The sequence below is a fragment of the Augochlora pura genome, chromosome 11 (genome assembly GCF_028453695.1).
Source record: "Augochlora pura isolate Apur16 chromosome 11, APUR_v2.2.1, whole genome shotgun sequence".
Lineage (NCBI taxonomy): Eukaryota > Metazoa > Arthropoda > Insecta > Hymenoptera > Halictidae > Augochlora > Augochlora pura.
Window position 1 is genome coordinate 9,246,061 of NC_135782.1, and position 16,663 is coordinate 9,262,723.

A 16,663-nucleotide genomic window follows, 5' to 3' on the forward strand; every position below is an offset into this window, starting at 1 on the left:
AAAATCGACCTTATCTTTGTTACATCGTGGATACAGTGTATGCATTTCAGAAAGAATGAAACACTATACCAAACATTTTCTCACAGATGATTGTGAAATAAGAATGTAAACAAAAACACGTACTGTAGTTATTAGAGGAAAAAATTGAAAAAGGCCTCGAAAAAGAACGTTTCTTCGGTTAATTTAATGTGAAATCAAATGGCTGCAGAAAAAAATATTCATAGTCTACAATTTAATCAGGATCAAGGTGACTATTATTTACGGTTTTAATTACTACGAATTAACTATTATGACGTACATGTCTTTCCTATTCTAGAATATAATGCTCGTTTTCATATTATTTTGCTGTTGTAACAAGACCAAAATCAATAAAACAATAAATTCATAATAATTAATTTTGTTTCATACACTTTAGAAGATACTAAAACAAAGTGATAGAACATACATTGCTAATGCATTATAAGGAGAAATATTTTTTATTCATTTTATTCTAGTTGTCATATTAATTATTGTAGATTATGTACATTTTTTCAACTGTTGAAGTTACCATAAATAGTTATACTAATATAAATGTCAACTTATGTAAATTCTAAATTAACTGTTGAAGAAATACTTCTTCTGTATTAGGTTGTTTTACATGTTGTATGGAATCTGGGCTTAGAGTATACAATGTAGAACCATTAGTTGAGAAAGCACACTTGGGAAATGATATTATGGGAAGTATAGCCATCGCAGAGATGTTGTGGAGAACAAACATCATTGCTATAGTGGCAGGTGGCACAAGACCAAAATTTGCGGAGAACACGGTACTCATTTATGATGATTTGTCTAAAAAATTTGTAATGGAAGTTACATTTACTAGCCCTATTAAAGCTGTTAGATTACGCAGGGACAAGTAAGTTTGTACATAAAACAAAATCTTTATTTTAGTATATATAAATGATGCATTTACTCACTTGGGAATAATTTTAAAAAACAGAATGGTAGTGGCACTTCAACATGAGATACATGTTTTTTCATTCCCTATGCCGACAAGAAGATTATTAACATTAGAAACAAGAGACAATCCAAAGGGATTGATTGAAGTTGCTACATTGGCTACTGCACAGAAGCAGCTTCTTGCTTTCCCTGGCCATAAGCAAGGCAGTGTACAGATGATTGATCTCGGTGGTACAGAAGCTGGTACATCCAGTGCTCCTATGACTCTTACAGCACATCAAGTATGTATATTTCACATAGATAAAGTTGAATAAAATTAGAATTACTGTGTCTTCTTTTAGTATCTTATATTTACAAATAATACTATTAGGGTGCATTGGCTTGTCTCGCAGTTAATAGCAGTGGAACAATGATTGCAACTGCTTCTACACAGGGTACATTAGTTAGAGTATGGGATAGTATAAATAAAAATTTACTAGTGGAATTGAGGAGAGGTGCTGATTCTGCAACACTTTACTGGTAAATATTACATCTATTTTCTGAAGAATAAAAATGTATTTTATGTAAATATTGTACTTAATTTGTCAAACATAAATCTTTAATGTATGTTACAGTATCACATTTAGTAGAGACTCAGAGTTTCTATGTGCTTCCAGTGACAAAGGAACTGTGCATATATTTGCATTAAAAGACACTCAGTTAAATCGCAGATCCACGTATGTAAACAGAGTTCAAATTCAAAGTGATTCCAAGAATCTCACAAAATTAATGAATAATTTTGTTATAGTTTCTCAAACATGGGATTTTTAGGGAATTATGTTGAAAGTCAGTGGGCATTGGCTACTTTCACAGTACCACCAGAATGTGCTTGTGTGTGTGCATTTGGTACAAAGAGTTCTGTTATAGGTATTGCAAACAAGCAACTCAACTATTAAATTAATATAGAATGTTTAAATATATTGAATGCAATTATTATTTATTATATGTACATATTTTACATTAAATTACAGCTATTTGTATGGATGGGACATTTCATAAGTATGTTTTCACTGCTGATGGAAACTGCAATCGTGAAGCATTCGATGTCTTCCTAGATGTTTGTGATCATGATGACTTTTAACATGAACTGTATATTATGTTCATAAAATTTTATGCTTGTAGGAAAGTTTCTAGTCATAAGTAAGAAACTTCTTGCAGCAAATATCTGTACAGTAATGTAATTACATTAATTATTGTAAAAAGAGTGTGAGTCATTACATTTATTGATTTTTATACCATAATATTCTAAGTGTTCTTTAGTCTGTTTTATATGCACAATTTTTTAGTGATATACATTCTTTTCAAAACTAGTGGTCCAATTATAGCATACTGTAATAAAAGATAGTTTCATACAATGAATATTTTTTTTCACCTACCTTGTCATACATTTGTCTAAGAGCAGTACTAACAGTACCAGTTCCAGTAATAAATGTTTATTTCATCTTATTTAAATTTTTCTATCTGGATATTGCTCTCGTATTTGTTGCCGAATGTTTTCTAAGTTAGATCGTAAATTTTAATTGCACATTCTTTAAAATAACTTATTTATTTAAATATTAGATAAGAAAATTATGATAATAATGAAAATGTCGTACATACTATAATATTCTGGATGAAACATTGGGCTAATCATATTAACATAACAGTGTACTCCAATAAGTCCCACAAATGTTCCAATAAGTAGATATCGTCGAGTTTTCAATCGCATAATTACAAGGATTTAATAGTTTAATATATCTATATTAATAAGAGAAATAACGAATTTGTAATTTGTTTCAGGTTATGTAAAATTATGTTACAGACTGTACATTGTCTTTTTATTTTTCAAGGAAACAATAAAATTGCGTATGATATAATACTACACGTAAATAATATATTATTCAAGATTTTTGTAGTAAATTCATTTATTTATTCAAGTTAAACTCATTTCCAAAACTTACTTGATTCGTAAACTTTTAGAAGATAATTCTTTAATATACCACTAGATAGCAGCACAAGTACACTTTCTCGCTAGTACTCGTTTTACCTTGTATTACTATATAAGCAATTCACGAAGCACGTCAGACGTACTTGCTTCGGCAGTACATATACTAAAATTGGAACGATACAGAGAAGATTAGCATGGCCCCTGCGCAAGGATGACACGCAAAATCGTGAAGCGTTCCACATTTTTTGCTATTTCTTCCGGTTCAAATTAACAGTTTATGTTATTTCTAACAATTCGTAATAACTTATTCATTTGTAATGTTACGCGTTTTCTAAATTATTTATATGTTCATATTGTTTAAGTTCTATCAAATTTTTTCTTTAATATTTTTGGACAAGCTTTGCGCGTTTGAAGACAAGTTCCAATCATTTATTATTAGGTTGTCCATAAAGTCCTGCGGTTTTCATAGAGACAAGTTTAAGAATACAATATTTAATCCCTTACCGTACTTTGACGAGTCTGGCTCGTCATAGAGATTTCTATTAATATCTTGTTAAGTACAAATGTGATTCCGTTCTTTTAAGTCGAAATAAAATTCTGTCCTCTTGTCATCAGTATTTAACCATTTAAGTAAATGTAGACAAACGCAATAAATATGTTTCCCTTTTTTTTCTAAGAAATTATTAGAGTAGAAAAAATGCTTATTCTTGTAATTACGAAGATTGAAAAAAATTGAAGAAAATAGAACGGCAAGGGATTAAGTAGCGCAGAATTATACTAAACGAGATACAGTCGTCTCTCAATTCTAGAGCTTTTTCTTTTCGCAATTCAAGTGCTTTTCCTCCTTCGCTCAATTAATTTAGAAAGAGAACGAAAAACACGCGACGCGATATTCGATTTGCGCTTTTCGTCTCGTAAAATTCTTGAACACATTTGTCAACAAAGCGAACGATGTACGTTGAGATTTTACATATTATGTAATAATGATATAATATAATATTACATTATATTTTGTCTTGCATATATAATTAGTAGAAATAATTGCTGAACTCTCTATAAATATAACTACACTTTATATCGTATTTCTGTAATTACATGTTTCATAAATACTACGTCCATCATCTAAATATTCGTGCCATATATTTATTGCCTCCAAATAGTATTCAGCACTGGTAGTAGAAATAAAATATACAGGACATTCCCATTTTGCTAATTTGCTTACTTTTCGTGAACTATTGATAATGCTAAGCGCGACACATAATGGTATATATAAAATACAATGTCTGTTCTGATCCTAAATCTGTAATCAATTTCTGGCATACCACCGATAACTGAAAAATTCCATTTTCGTGAAAACAATATTTTATTTCTGGTTTACTTGTAAAAACATTATTACGATGACTCTGCGTAGTTGAAAGAAATCACAAAACTTTCCAGAGGACCCAATATTTATACTATAAATTTTTAATGATCTTAAAAATAACGTATGTAAGAAATTGAAATCAATGTCGATTGAAGGTGTGATTAATTTTTCTCGATACACCGCTAGATGGCAGCACAAGTACACTTTCTCGCTAGTACTCGTTTTACCTTGTATTACTATATAAGCAATTCACGAAGCACGTCAGACGTACTTGCTTCGGCAGTACATATACTAAAATTGGAACGATACAGAGAAGATTAGCATGGCCCCTGCGCAAGGATGACACGCAAAATCGTGAAGCGTTCCACATTTTTTGCTATTTCTTTTGAAAATTATAGGAAAGAAAGAAAATTGTATTTCTTAGAAATAACCGGTGATAAATATAATTTTAAAGAATTTTTGATTATGCAATCAATTTAACAAAGTGTATTCATATTTAAAGAAAGTAGTTTTTAAATTATGTTTGTATACTTAGATAAACTTATTAAATACCAAATGCATATGAAATATTTTAATACATAATGTTCATTATTACCAGGGAGAATACACTCTGTCAACACTTAGTATAATTTGTAATTCTTGTAGCAGTCGTATACAATGACTTATGTTGTATACGTATTTATACGTTTTTAAATTGAATTGTTCAGAATCCAGTCATGAATTGGTAAAAAACAAATTTTCTGAAAGCAGCGCATTTTTTGACAATGAAAAGAATGAAAAATAAAATGAATACATGCTAGATAAATCGCGATCGGTTATAGTTGTACGATTTAACAGTGGACAACAAATTATCTTCATATGTAGTGCGTATCCGGTCGCGTGTTATGGTTGCGTTTTTAATAACAAAAAATACGTGACTAAGACATCTTTCTAAAATACTGTTATTTTAAAAAATAATTTATATAGTTGGTATTACTAAATAAAAGAAGCGCTTATACGACATGCTCCTTCGGATACCGGTTATATACATTCCACATAACAGATGCACGAATGATTTGTAATTTGTTAGAAAAATGTCGAAGCAATGGCTATCAAATTTTATATTAGCTGGTACTATTAGGTATCTATTGATGAATTCTGGATACCAAAAAGTTATCAGTGATCGTGTGGAAGTATCAACAGCATTAAATTCTTGGAAAAGAGGTTAGAATACGTGACACTTGCTTATTTGAAATTCATGTTTCGTTAATAAAAATATATTGTTACTTGTATTGTCTACGTTATTAGGGTATTAACAGTATACAGATGTTTAAATTAGATATCGTAATTAATTATTACTATACGAATGCATTATCTATAAAAACAACTGCAGCAGTATGTATACATTGTTTATTTTTTTTCAGTGACAGAAGGTGTCCATTTATATAACTTTGGTGTAGATCCATATATAGGAGACTTATTTCATGAAACGCCTATTGGATTATATATTTTTGATCTTATTCAAAAATATTTACCTCAGTGGACCCTATTCTTTTTATTTATCTTTACCGATTTGTTGACTGCTTTACTTCTTGCACTTACAGCTAAACAATATGCAAGTGAATTGGTCAGTTATTTTCTTAACATTTCATGTTATAATCTTATAATAGAGCAACTGATTATAATATTGAAACAATAATATTGTTTACAGGTTTCCAAAAATGAAAAAGAAAAGGTATTAGATGAAGATATAAAAGTTCAAGATGATAGTTCTATAGTTTCTACATCCACAATGTATGTCTCAGCAGCATATTTATTTAATCCATATATAATACTAAATTGTGTGGGGCATACAACAACAGTATTCACAAATTTATTATACTCGATAGCATTGATTTCAATGACAAAATGTTCTGTATTTTGGAGCTGCTTGTCAATTTCATTACTTACTTTACAAGGATTGTATCCTATTTCACTGGTCGTACCAGCAACTATTTACATAGTTCATTCTAAGAGTGTAATCCAAAAACAGAATACCATAGTTTCTATGATTGTAGTATTTGTTAGTATGTTAACAATCTTATTCTGCATTTCTTATTATATTATGGGAAGTTGGTCGTTTATTTGGAGCACAACTGGTTTTATTTTAACAGTTCCCGATTTACGTCCTAATATAGGACTGTATTGGTACTTTTTTACAGAAATGTTTGAGCATTTTAGATGGCTCTTCATTGCTTCATTTCAAATAAATGTCGGTTTACTGTACATAGTACCATTAGCATTGAGATTACGACATGATCCAATGCTGTTAGCATTTTCTTACTTAGCAATTGCTGCCATATTCAAGTCCTATCCTTGCATTGGGGATGTTGGATTTTACATATCTCTATTGCCTCTTTGGAAACATTTATTTCAGTGTAGGTATCAATTTGTAAGATACATTAAGTCTTATTTATTTGTTACAATTAAAATATGATATTAATTTATATTTTCAGATACCCAACAAGGATTCATTGTTGGTTGTTTCATGTTATTTTGTACAGTGTTTGCACCCACCGTATGGTACCAGTGGATTTATTCCAGATCAGCAAATGCAAACTTTTACTTTGGTGTTACACTAGCATTTGCAATAGCACAAATCTTCTTATTAACAGATATTTTATTTGCTAGTGTCAAACATGAATTTGCAATACGTCATGGTATTAATAAGGATGTGAGTGGAAGTAAGACAAAACTACTTTTAGAATAAAATTGTATTGTACAAGGTTCAAAATTAAACCTGTTTTATTAATATCCTAATGTACTTTACATGAGAGAGACGTTCAGTTTTTACTGAGTCCAAAAATAGTTATAATTTATTTATATACAAAGTGATTAGTCATATATAAACTTTTTTTACACAACAATTTGTTTGTTATAACATATTGTTACCCATTCGTAATTAAAAAAATGATAGTTACCAAATTTGTTTAGTATTTGCTACTATCTTGTCATCAAAAGATAGTACATTACTTTATGATATAAAAATTAATTTATCAATGTACTCTTAGATAAAACAAATCCGTGCATTGTTCGTACCACAATAATTCCAAAGAGTTTTCCAACATATATCTTTACAGAGAACTTTGGGGTTTCCTATTACTATCATAAAATGTTTAGCTCTAGTTACAGCTACATTAAACCGCTAGAAAAAATATATGGTTATGAAATTTGTTCGCATAAAATATAATTTTCTTAGCCATTACACAATTTTTACCTTTGGGTTAGACAAAAATCCGATATGCTCTGTACCATCATGTCGAAACACTTTGGAACGTGCAGTGCTTATAATTATAATATCTTTTTCTTGTCCTTGAAATGTTTCTACTGTTCCAACAGTTATGTTTCGTAGATTCTTCTGATTTAGTTTCTTTCGAATCATCATTTTTTGTTGTTTAAAGGGTGTTATAATTCCAATATCATCCTCCTTAATTGCACGTTTATCAAACTTGGCAGACATAAATAGTGATGCAAAGTAAGAAACTACTGCAATTTCTTGTTCATTGTAAATACTAAGAACATTGTTTTTTATAAATAATAATATTAAATGAAAATAAAAACTTAACGCATTGTACTTACCTTCCATTTTCAGTTCTATTTTCTGTACCATAAATTTCAATAAATAAAATGGGAAAACCATGATTGAATAATGTAATATCCGGAATTGACAATTTCTCATTTGACTTTCTACAGCACAGTAAATCATTCTCGTAAAATAAACCATTAGGTACGTATAAAATAGGTTCTGGACTACGAAAATTGCGTACTAATTTTGTTATGTAACGAGGATTGTACTGGCCTTCATCATTTTTTTTATACAATTCTATTTCCATTAGTCTTTCTAACATTGATTTCCCTAATATCGTAACCAAATTGCAAATTAATGGTAATATTTATTTAATTAAACTGTTTAACACGTCGATTTTGTGTTAACAAAATATGTGCAACTATGTGTTAATAACGCTCACCTAGTAAGTGTTCAATCTTTTTGCACGAAACTGTAGGACCTAACTGATAAGGATCACCAGCAAGAATGATTTGTCCATTCAGTGCACCTTCCTTATTCTTATTAAGTGAACTTACTAAAGTAATAGGAATCAGAGTCATTAATTCTATAGCTTGACTTGCTTCATCAATAAATACATATGAGAAGTGATTACTTTTTAAATTAAGTGATGCTAATCTGTAAATGAATTGTAGGTGCTGTTACATTATTCTTATTGAAAAAATAATATTAATAAAAGTAAACCTAAAATATACCTTGTACATGTTATTAGTGTTGCAATAACTATCTTTTTTAAAATAAAAATGTCTTTTGGCAAGAAGACACATACATCATGAACAAAATTTGTAGTAGGTTGAATGTTTTTGTCAATGTCCTCCCTACATATGAAGAAAAAAGGTAGTAAGGAGATAATTGCTTATGGAAACAGATGTCTTACCAATTTCTGGATGGTGCATATATTCGAAATATGTCTTTACATGGAAGAAATTCTAATAATCGCTTTGTAATTTCATCTGCTGCTGCGTTAGAAGATGCACACACCAAAATATTCTTGGATATATGTCTTTTTCTTATCTGTAATGAAAATAAATTTCTATTTTATGATGTTATTTTATAACATTTCCTAAGTTATACCTGGCAAATAGATTCAACTAAGGTCATTGTTTTTCCAGTACCAGGTGGTCCAAATAATATATATGGTGCAGGATGTGCTGTTTTATGTACTATATTAATAACAGCTTGTTTCTGTTCTGGATTGTTTTTTATATTTTTATTCACCCAATCAAAGTCACTATGTCTTTTTTTTTAAATACATAAAATTGCAGTATAATTAGAGAAATGTAAATACGAATATAAATATAAAGAAAAATTTACATTACATAGAACTTACGCTCTTATTGAATTACCATAGCTTGTATTTCTTTTAGGGTACAGTGAATTAATTAAATTATTTTTATACAAAATGTGCAAAACATAATGACAACATTTAATTGGCCAGTTAGATGGGCAAAATTTTATGTCAATTGCCTTATTCAGAAATTTTTCTTTAATCTTCCTATACAATGTTTTGAAATAATTATTACTACATTTTTTTTTGAAACACAATATCTAATGGGTATTTTATACTCACTTATTGCGTATAGATATAGTTATGTTCCTTCCTTCTATATCTATAATTTTTGCATAATGGTGATCTTTTTCTGTTGTCAGTTTGACAAAATCACCAATAATTATAAATGGATTATCTTGCTCTAGGGTGGGCACATTGAGAACAAAATCATCAAATTTTGGTGTCAACACGTGTTTTTTTAAATGATGGTGTGATATTTGTTTCATGTATGCAGATGTTTCCAAATATAAAAACATCTTAAATAATACCATGTAATTCTCAGGTTCTATCTCTTTCCTCTTTGGTAAACTATTAATAAGTTTTATGTAATCTTTTGACAACTGACTATTTTCACAACATTCCGATTGATAATTTTTCAAGGCCACTTTTAATGCAAGAGGTGGAATGAAGTTTATTATGGGTAATAGTTTTAATACTCCATAACTAGTGCAATGCCTGAAGTCAAATGTAACATTACTGTGGATTGAGATAAGCATCACGTTTATCATTTATCCAAAATAACTTCCATAATTACATACAAGTGGTAATCTTCTTTTAAATGTTTCATGTTACTTACGTGCTTCCTGGAAACACTGTTGCTTTATTATCCCTCTTGGTATTTTTTGCCATCTTTGAGATCTCAATGCATCTATGTTATTACAATTGACTTTAGAATATATATTTATACACAGCATAATATTTTACATTAAATACTCTTCTATATTTATACAAACCTTTTAAAAATAATATAAAATTAATTTCAAATACAGTGCTACTTTAGAATAAAAAAAATATTTTGCCACTTATAGACAAAGACTCTAGTATATACGCAATGATGTACCAAGAAGGGGATTTTCCTGAGAACTGAACCGTACTTACGACTAAAGAGCAGTTTAGCCATCCCATTTATAGTTACCGTTGAAGGAAAAAATGTCAACAAGTCATGCCCGCCAACAAGCATTGAATGATAATATTTACAATACATATGTACATACACAAGCATAAATAGTATTAGAAAAGTTATCTTATCTCGCATAGATGAGTAAGTATAAAAACTACAAATGATGACTGTATCTAATGTGGTCACATCCGGGGTTTTCATGCTATGTACCAATTTTTGTACAAGCAACCTGCTTCAATTTGTAGGGACTTACCATTTACCATTGTTGCATGATGCGCATCTCCCTCTAGCGTAGCAGTTTGAAATCTCGTAAGCGGCAAAATTTAGATGCTGTGATACTAAGCTAAGATCAGACAAGATTTACTGCGGTTTGGATATGCAGTGAAATGGTGGGATTCTTTGTAAAAGCTAACCGAGGTAGACAGATCATGTAAAACCGGAGGTATTGTTTTAGTTTGAATTATTTCACGTATGTGTCCATACTATTTAAATGTAGCTTCAAAACTTTAAATCCATTGATAGTCAAGACGACTCGAATTTGTTATACAACTATATAGTGGAAGAAGAAACGACTTGTGCCCATTGTGACCATTTGCCTGCAATTATGAATCATTTCCTGGTTTAATACGTGTGGCCTGTTTAATGGGTCTCGTGGAAAGTGCTGCGGAATACTGCACGATAGTTGACAATGATTTGTTTTCCTATAAGTAAATTTCAACGGTTTTTCATCGATAGCGAAACTGTCGTATACAGACCGGCTGTGCTGTTCATTATACATTGTACGAGATTAATGGACTATCCTCCGAGTATGGATTTGATTTACAATTAAATGGGCGAGTTTCATATTAATAACATTTCCGACATTCTTCAAATTAATTAAAAAGAAACAAAACGTTCATTCCTTCGAACGTTGGCTTGACCTCGTTGCAGTACGTTGAAAGGTCGCGTGCTCGCCTCTTATTGGCCAGTGTTTTAGGAAAAAGTTACGTCAATTGATCTCAGGAACCCCTCATTTCCCGGAGTTACAATAACTTGATACACCCTGTATAAAGATCAGTTTAGTTTGTTTAAATAAAAGCTTATATATTTGTTTAGATACGGTACAACAAAATTATTCAGTAAAACTTATTATATCAACATCATGCAAAAAATAACAACACTACGATACACGCTTTTTGAAATTTGATTCACTATTACATATATTTAGTCGTCTGTCTTTTTTTGCATGATATTGGTACAGCAGTTTTTCGTGGATAGTTCTAGACACTTGGTTTATAGTTTTATGTTCCAATTTTGTTATAATTAATGTTTTTCGGCGATCTTGAAACTGAAACTGAAAAGCAAACAGTAGCACTTCTTGTAGAGAAAAAACGAAGCTTAATTCGAAATCCGTACAGCGCCAATTAGCATGTGGCGAAACGCTCAAGCTTCTAGCCAAACTACTGACAACCAATTTTGGTTAAAAGTTTGCGCCGTTTGCCACTGCACTAATTGGCGCTGTACGGACCCCCAAAATGAGCTTCGAAGTTTCGTCACAGGAGAGCGCCAGTTGTCGCAAGTGGAGCTATTTTTAAATTTTCAAAGAACTTAGAGGTTTATAAAGACGAATTGCTATACGATTCAAGAGACCAATGAAAGCAATTCTATTGTTACCATTTTTAAAATATTAATTTTAATAACGCGTTATTTTATTATAAAATTATTTGAGAATTTTACGATACAACATTCTAATACAAACAATTCAATACTCCTACCGAAAAAAATTTTGGAACATTTTGGTCCTAAGTTGTTATTTGTAGTTCTTCATGAGATAGGAGTTATTTTATTTTTTACAAATAAGTAAACTCTTTTTTCTAATCAAGCAATGAGTTAAAGTGAAGCATTGGCATTTATCAGAAGTACATAAGTTCACAGTTTGATTTCGTTAATATTTCTAGGGTTTTTTTACTTTAGAATTGTCGTTAGATATTTAATTAGATCTCAATTCAAATCATTTATTGTTGAAAAACGTAGAATTGTTAGACTGCGTGCAAATTTTTTCCATACGTTTAACGAAACTCCACAGAATCATCCAAATGCTTTCACGTATTGGGTGATGAATAAAAAGCGAACAATTAAAATTGGTAAAACGTTTATTAACTATTTAAAAACGATGAAACAAGGTGAACATGAGATTGACAATTCAATAAGTAATATTATTAAATAGACTATAGAGGTGTATAATAAGTGTCTGTAGTAATTATTCTCTTTATACGTTCCTTTACATCGAGACAGACGTCACTCTCTTCGTCGTTATCGTCATTTTTTTCAGTTTTTCTTGTTTAAACATTTTTTTCGTATTTTTTAACTCGACGAAGCCTACTGCACTCTCTCTCTCTCTCTCTCTCGTTCTCGCTCTCAATCTCTCACTCTCGCATTCTCTTCAGGCACGACCTGTGCGGATTATGGCGAAGCGTCTCGCCACTTTTCAGGCATCCGCCGGCGAACGCGAATCCCCTGTGGCAGCGGACATTTGTCAGCGAATGTTTGGCAACGGCGCATGTCACGGCTCTTGCTTTATCAGCCAAACGTCCACTGTCATTGCTGATTTTCGCGTTAGTTCACGGTGGCCTCTCATTCGGCTCCTTTCAAACTATAATACGGCGTCGTTCTCTCTTCGTATAATACGTGCGACGGCTGCTGCGTTAACGACTCTAAACACAAGGATTCTGTCATAGGAAAAATAGCTCGTAGAAAGCGTACCCATACTAATTATACCCGATTAATCGCTGGATGCCGCGCGACGCGTCCTATGGAACGAAAGGAAACACAAAAGTCTCATCTTCCGCTTGTTTAATTAAAGGGGAAAGCAATCGCAGGCTTGGATCAAATCGGTGACATTTCCGCGGACAATGGCAAACGAAAACGGTACACGCGTACGGTCATTACGATATTACATCCCCGCTAGAATGAAACCATCGTCATCCCTAATCTCGCAACAACTCACTCCACCAATTCTCGATACGATCTTTCCTACCTTTGCTCCTTCAAAACCTTCGCGAAACGATCGCAGATTCTCCTCCCTTCGTTCTCGTAAGTACTGTTCACAATGAACGATGAATTGATTGTTCCATGACGCAACTTTGTTGCTTTTTGCTTATCGCTGCGGACCGTAGGTTCTTCACGGAGATCTTGTCGACAGATTCAGCATAATTCAATTATCTTTCATGAGTCCCGATCGGTTCAATGGGTCGACACGTTACGCATTTCTTTTCGCTGACGCACTAAAGAATCATCCGCCCCTGACCCTTCTCTATGCTTTTTTAACGTTCTCCCGTCTTTCCCAAACTTTCGACCATTGGCGCGTCGATCCTGCTTTCTTTGGATTGGCCGGGGCCAATCATAGAAAACGACAGTCGAAAGTGAACAGCCACGTTCGAATTCGAAAAATATAGAATCCACGGTGCGCACGCTTCCACCTGTTCTCTTCTATCATGCTCGTGACAATTCGTATCCGGCCGCTTTCGATTCACGCTAACCGCCACCATTATTTCCATCTCGATTACCCGGGTACAGGTATTTACAATAATACATACCTACTATCGTAATAATAATTTAGTAGTGGTATTTAAATTACAATAGAGTTCATTCTTTCTCCCCTTACCGCTCTTCTTTCTCTTTCTTACTCTCTCTCGCTCTCTCTTTCGTTCTCTCTCTTTATATATATATTTCTTCCTATGTATACATATGTATATATGCGATAGTGTGGTACATATATATACATATGTATACATGCATATTTATATATATATATAATGTTGCACATAACCCAGTACTGGCTTAGTAATCTAGCTGTACAAAACATTATATATCGCTATTCTAGCATCTAGAGATTTGTCCTGTGAGGTTTGATGAATCGTGAGGTTCTTAATATGCGACCGGGTTCTCTCAGTTTCTCCCTTCTCCGTTTCGGTTATTATTCTCGATTGCAGAAGACGTGTGCGCAAACGAGTATACATATAACGCATACGTGACAGATAACGCACGTGTACGCGGTTTACACGACGAAACGCGGCGAGGACTGCTCGTCGTGTAACAGTAGTTCTCCGTAAATCGGTTCGTTTCACGTTTCCATTTTATTTAGTGCATTCTACAATGGTTAATTTCCCTTCGCTTGACAACAAGCGACAATACTAACGAGTCATCCTCGGCCTTCGGTGATCCCTCTTGCGCCACTTATTACGATTAAGTACATTAAAAAATACCGCGCGCTCGCGCTATTTCGCATCAGAACGAACCAGACAAGCTATAATAGTATGATCGGTGAAGCCAAGTTTTTATTTTAATTCGTGTCCCTTCTCGGATATCCTCCGTACGAAATGTATACACTATTCGCGTTCTCGCCTGTCACGTAATTCGTCGCCGCGACTTTGCGCGTGGGTAGGTGGGTTTAGGGAAATGTCTGTTCGAAAGCGTCTAGCGGTGCTGTGCGCATCTTTGCGAACGATCGCGACGAGAATCCCGTGACAATTTCTCACCTTCTCTTTCTACGCATCTCCTTTATTAATCCGCTTGCCTTGTTTTCGCGTATCCTCCAAGCGATCACTGTACACAACGCGACTAGGTCAGCAGCCGATCGTGCAGTGATCGCGGCGCGGCGCGAGTCATATCGTAAAACACGCGGCGATCTCGACCGTCGCATTCCGAGTCGAGTCGTATGGTCGATCGCGCGTTCGTAAATTGCTATCGGGACGAATACACGTCGGTCTTCTCCGACTGGGCTCTTCCGTTTCTTCCGGTTCGAGTTATGCGACGCGAAAAAGGAATTTCCGGGGGGGGGGGGGGAGGTAGAGGTGAGGGAAGGCTAGGAACGGAGGTTGTGGGCGTGCGGTATAAATTACGAAGCACGAGCAATAAGGTTCGTCGCGGGAGAGGACCGGGAGGAAGATTTCAGGGTACCGGGCTTGAATACCGGCGTGTATTCGTCGCGGCTTAGTCCAGTAATTAAAATCAATAAGGAGACTGATACGCAACGGTGGTCTCCGTGTTCTCGCTCAACAAACCCGTTAAATACATGAAAAACATCGTGGTACAACGAAACACTTCTGGTATTTAACACTATAACACGAACCCCCCGCAACCTGGGGGGATTAATTAACACCTTAAATACTCTTTCGGAGACGATATCTCTCTTTCTTTCTCTCATACACTCTTTCTCCCTATCGGTCAATCGAAACACCTGATCAATACCATCTCGTCACCTCCGCGGCGTCTGTTGACGTTCTCCCCCTCTCTCTTTCTCGTCTATCTCTTTTTCTGTTTCTCTCGTTTATCCTGCGACCGGTGTCGCCGTTACAAGTTTACACGACAGCGCGAAGGAGATTGAACACGTCGAGAAACGATGCGACCTATTATTATACTTAGTTTTCTGTTTTCCTTGCGTTGCGGTTTCTCTGTTTCCTTGTTTCCTTGTTTCGTGTAACTCGTCGATGACACTCGAGGCTGTGCGCGGTGCTCGATCAAGCTTTTTTTTTCAATGAGCGTTGCGTGATCATTAACGCTTTAACTGGGACATTGTGTTGCTCGGTTGGACGTGTACTCGTGTGTCTAGTTGTGTGCGTGTGTGAGTGTGTATCTGCGTAGGTGTGCATGCGAGCCTGAGAGTTTAATATCAGCTTGCTGTGTGTATTCGTGTTTGCTTGTGGGTGTTTTGTAACGGGGACGGGATGGGAACGGGGAAGGCATTAGAGTGTTACTTGATTATTTTATTTAGAGTAATTAAGCTTGACGCCTCGGTGGTAAGGTCCAAGCGTTTGGACCGGGCTGAGCGTGGGGGGCAGGACGTCACAGTTGCTGGTCCCTGCATGGTACCCAAATGTTCGGGCCAGACTGCTCGGAGATCACTTCCTTTACTTTCACGTAGATTTCCTCGGGAGTGTCGCCTTGTACTACGGCTGTAACGGAGACAGTACTTTAGTTGTGCAAGACGCTAAATGTAAATCCTAGCTCCACCCATATGTTAGGCCTGAACAGCTGATTCTCAAACCGCTACCTTCGCCACCGTGCCCTATCATTCGTTGCCCTATGTTACAGTGGCAGAGGTAGTAATCAGTTTTCTGAGCCTGACATAAGTAAATTATGAAGTAAATACAATGAAGACATTTTAACAACTTAATAATGCTATCGCATTAGTTCCAACTCAATGAAATAATTAAAGACAGAAATATTTCTTGCAAATTAATGTAAATAATTTCGATTTTGTATAAATATTCACAGTTCAGTCATGAGAAATGTTAATTGTTGTACAGAAAAATTTGCTTGGGAGAGATACTTAGTATCGAGGACCATAGTTTAAGAAAATTGTTTCAAGATCAGGGTGGACA

The 16,663-nt window shown here is 33.9% G+C and overlaps 4 protein-coding genes and 2 non-coding genes across 19 annotated transcripts in view; 4 read left to right on the forward strand and 2 right to left on the reverse strand.

The window, feature by feature from the left end:
* The first annotated feature begins 32 nt into the window (after window positions 1–32).
* LOC144476793 (WD repeat domain phosphoinositide-interacting protein 4) lies at window positions 33–2,219 on the forward strand. Its single transcript, XM_078194023.1, has 7 exons — window positions 33–247; window positions 628–895; window positions 980–1,220; window positions 1,310–1,458; window positions 1,554–1,655; window positions 1,727–1,845; window positions 1,950–2,219. The coding sequence occupies exons 1-7, from the start codon at window positions 199–201 to the stop codon at window positions 2,057–2,059; spliced, it is 1,038 nt and encodes a 345-aa protein (XP_078050149.1). The 5' UTR covers window positions 33–198; the 3' UTR covers window positions 2,060–2,219.
* An 825-nt stretch (window positions 2,220–3,044) lies between these two features.
* Window positions 3,045–3,151, forward strand: LOC144477403 (U6 spliceosomal RNA). The gene has a single exon (XR_013495189.1). It is a non-coding gene; the product is annotated as a U6 spliceosomal RNA (small nuclear RNA).
* Window positions 3,152–4,535: 1,384 nt separating this feature from the next.
* On the forward strand, window positions 4,536–4,642 carry LOC144477404 (U6 spliceosomal RNA). The gene has a single exon (XR_013495190.1). It is a non-coding gene; the product is annotated as a U6 spliceosomal RNA (small nuclear RNA).
* Pig-u (phosphatidylinositol glycan anchor biosynthesis class U) lies at window positions 4,554–7,005 on the forward strand. Its single transcript, XM_078194343.1, has 5 exons — window positions 4,554–5,131; window positions 5,235–5,471; window positions 5,672–5,874; window positions 5,959–6,664; window positions 6,743–7,005. Exons 2-5 carry the CDS (start codon window positions 5,342–5,344, stop codon window positions 6,994–6,996), a joined length of 1,293 nt encoding a protein of 430 aa, XP_078050469.1. The 5' UTR covers window positions 4,554–5,131; window positions 5,235–5,341; the 3' UTR covers window positions 6,997–7,005.
* Window positions 7,006–7,013: 8 nt separating this feature from the next.
* LOC144476977 (putative helicase mov-10-B.1) lies at window positions 7,014–10,646 on the reverse strand. Of its 6 annotated transcripts, XM_078194341.1 has the most exons (12): window positions 10,135–10,270; window positions 9,978–10,049; window positions 9,422–9,877; window positions 9,182–9,346; window positions 8,926–9,088; window positions 8,729–8,865; window positions 8,547–8,669; window positions 8,447–8,469; window positions 8,255–8,368; window positions 7,866–8,142; window positions 7,504–7,798; window positions 7,014–7,431 (listed from the first exon to the last, which is right to left on the reverse strand). In XM_078194341.1, the coding sequence occupies exons 2-12, from the start codon at window positions 10,028–10,030 to the stop codon at window positions 7,294–7,296; spliced, it is 1,944 nt and encodes a 647-aa protein (XP_078050467.1). In that variant the 5' UTR covers window positions 10,031–10,049; window positions 10,135–10,270; the 3' UTR covers window positions 7,014–7,293. The 6 variants fall into 6 exon arrangements, with proteins under 6 accessions (XP_078050467.1, XP_078050464.1, XP_078050466.1 ...); XM_078194338.1 differs by lacking the exon at window positions 10,135–10,270 and adding an exon at window positions 10,280–10,646 and having other exon boundaries at window positions 8,255–8,469; XM_078194340.1 differs by lacking the exon at window positions 10,135–10,270 and adding an exon at window positions 10,280–10,643 and having other exon boundaries at window positions 8,255–8,469; window positions 9,422–9,856.
* Window positions 10,647–12,415: 1,769 nt separating this feature from the next.
* The window catches only part of Dlg1 (MAGUK family member discs large 1), a 630,693-nt gene continuing 626,445 nt past the window's right edge, over window positions 12,416–16,663 (reverse strand). For all 9 annotated transcript variants that reach the window (XM_078194782.1, XM_078194778.1, XM_078194784.1 and 6 more), the window contains one exon: window positions 12,416–16,234. In XM_078194782.1, the coding sequence (XP_078050908.1) occupies window positions 16,125–16,234 (110 nt within the window). In that variant the 3' untranslated portion in view covers window positions 12,416–16,124. The remainder of the gene's footprint in view (window positions 16,235–16,663) is intronic.

Excerpts from the sequence above, each read along its gene's own strand:
- LOC144476793 (XM_078194023.1), top strand. The coding sequence starts at position 199 with ATGGCTGCAGAAAAAAATATTCATAGTCTACAATTTAATCAGGATCAA. Across the intron at positions 896-979 it reads GTTAGATTACGCAGGGACAA|AATGGTAGTGGCACTTCAAC; the intron begins GTAAGTTTGTAC and ends TTTAAAAAACAG. Across the intron at positions 1,656-1,726 it reads CAGTTAAATCGCAGATCCAC|TTTCTCAAACATGGGATTTT; the intron begins GTATGTAAACAG and ends ATTTTGTTATAG.
- Pig-u (XM_078194343.1), top strand. The coding sequence starts at position 5,342 with ATGTCGAAGCAATGGCTATCAAATTTTATATTAGCTGGTACTATTAGG. Across the intron at positions 5,875-5,958 it reads AACAATATGCAAGTGAATTG|GTTTCCAAAAATGAAAAAGA; the intron begins GTCAGTTATTTT and ends TATTGTTTACAG. Across the intron at positions 6,665-6,742 it reads TTGGAAACATTTATTTCAGT|ATACCCAACAAGGATTCATT; the intron begins GTAGGTATCAAT and ends TTATATTTTCAG.
- LOC144476977 (XM_078194338.1), bottom strand. The coding sequence starts at position 10,030 with ATGGCAAAAAATACCAAGAGGGATAATAAAGCAACAGTGTTTCCAGGA. Across the intron at positions 7,799-7,865 it reads AATAGAACTGAAAATGGAAG|TATTTACAATGAACAAGAAA; the intron begins GTAAGTACAATG and ends CAATGTTCTTAG. Across the intron at positions 7,432-7,503 it reads GATTTTTGTCTAACCCAAAG|CGGTTTAATGTAGCTGTAAC; the intron begins GTAAAAATTGTG and ends TATTTTTTCTAG.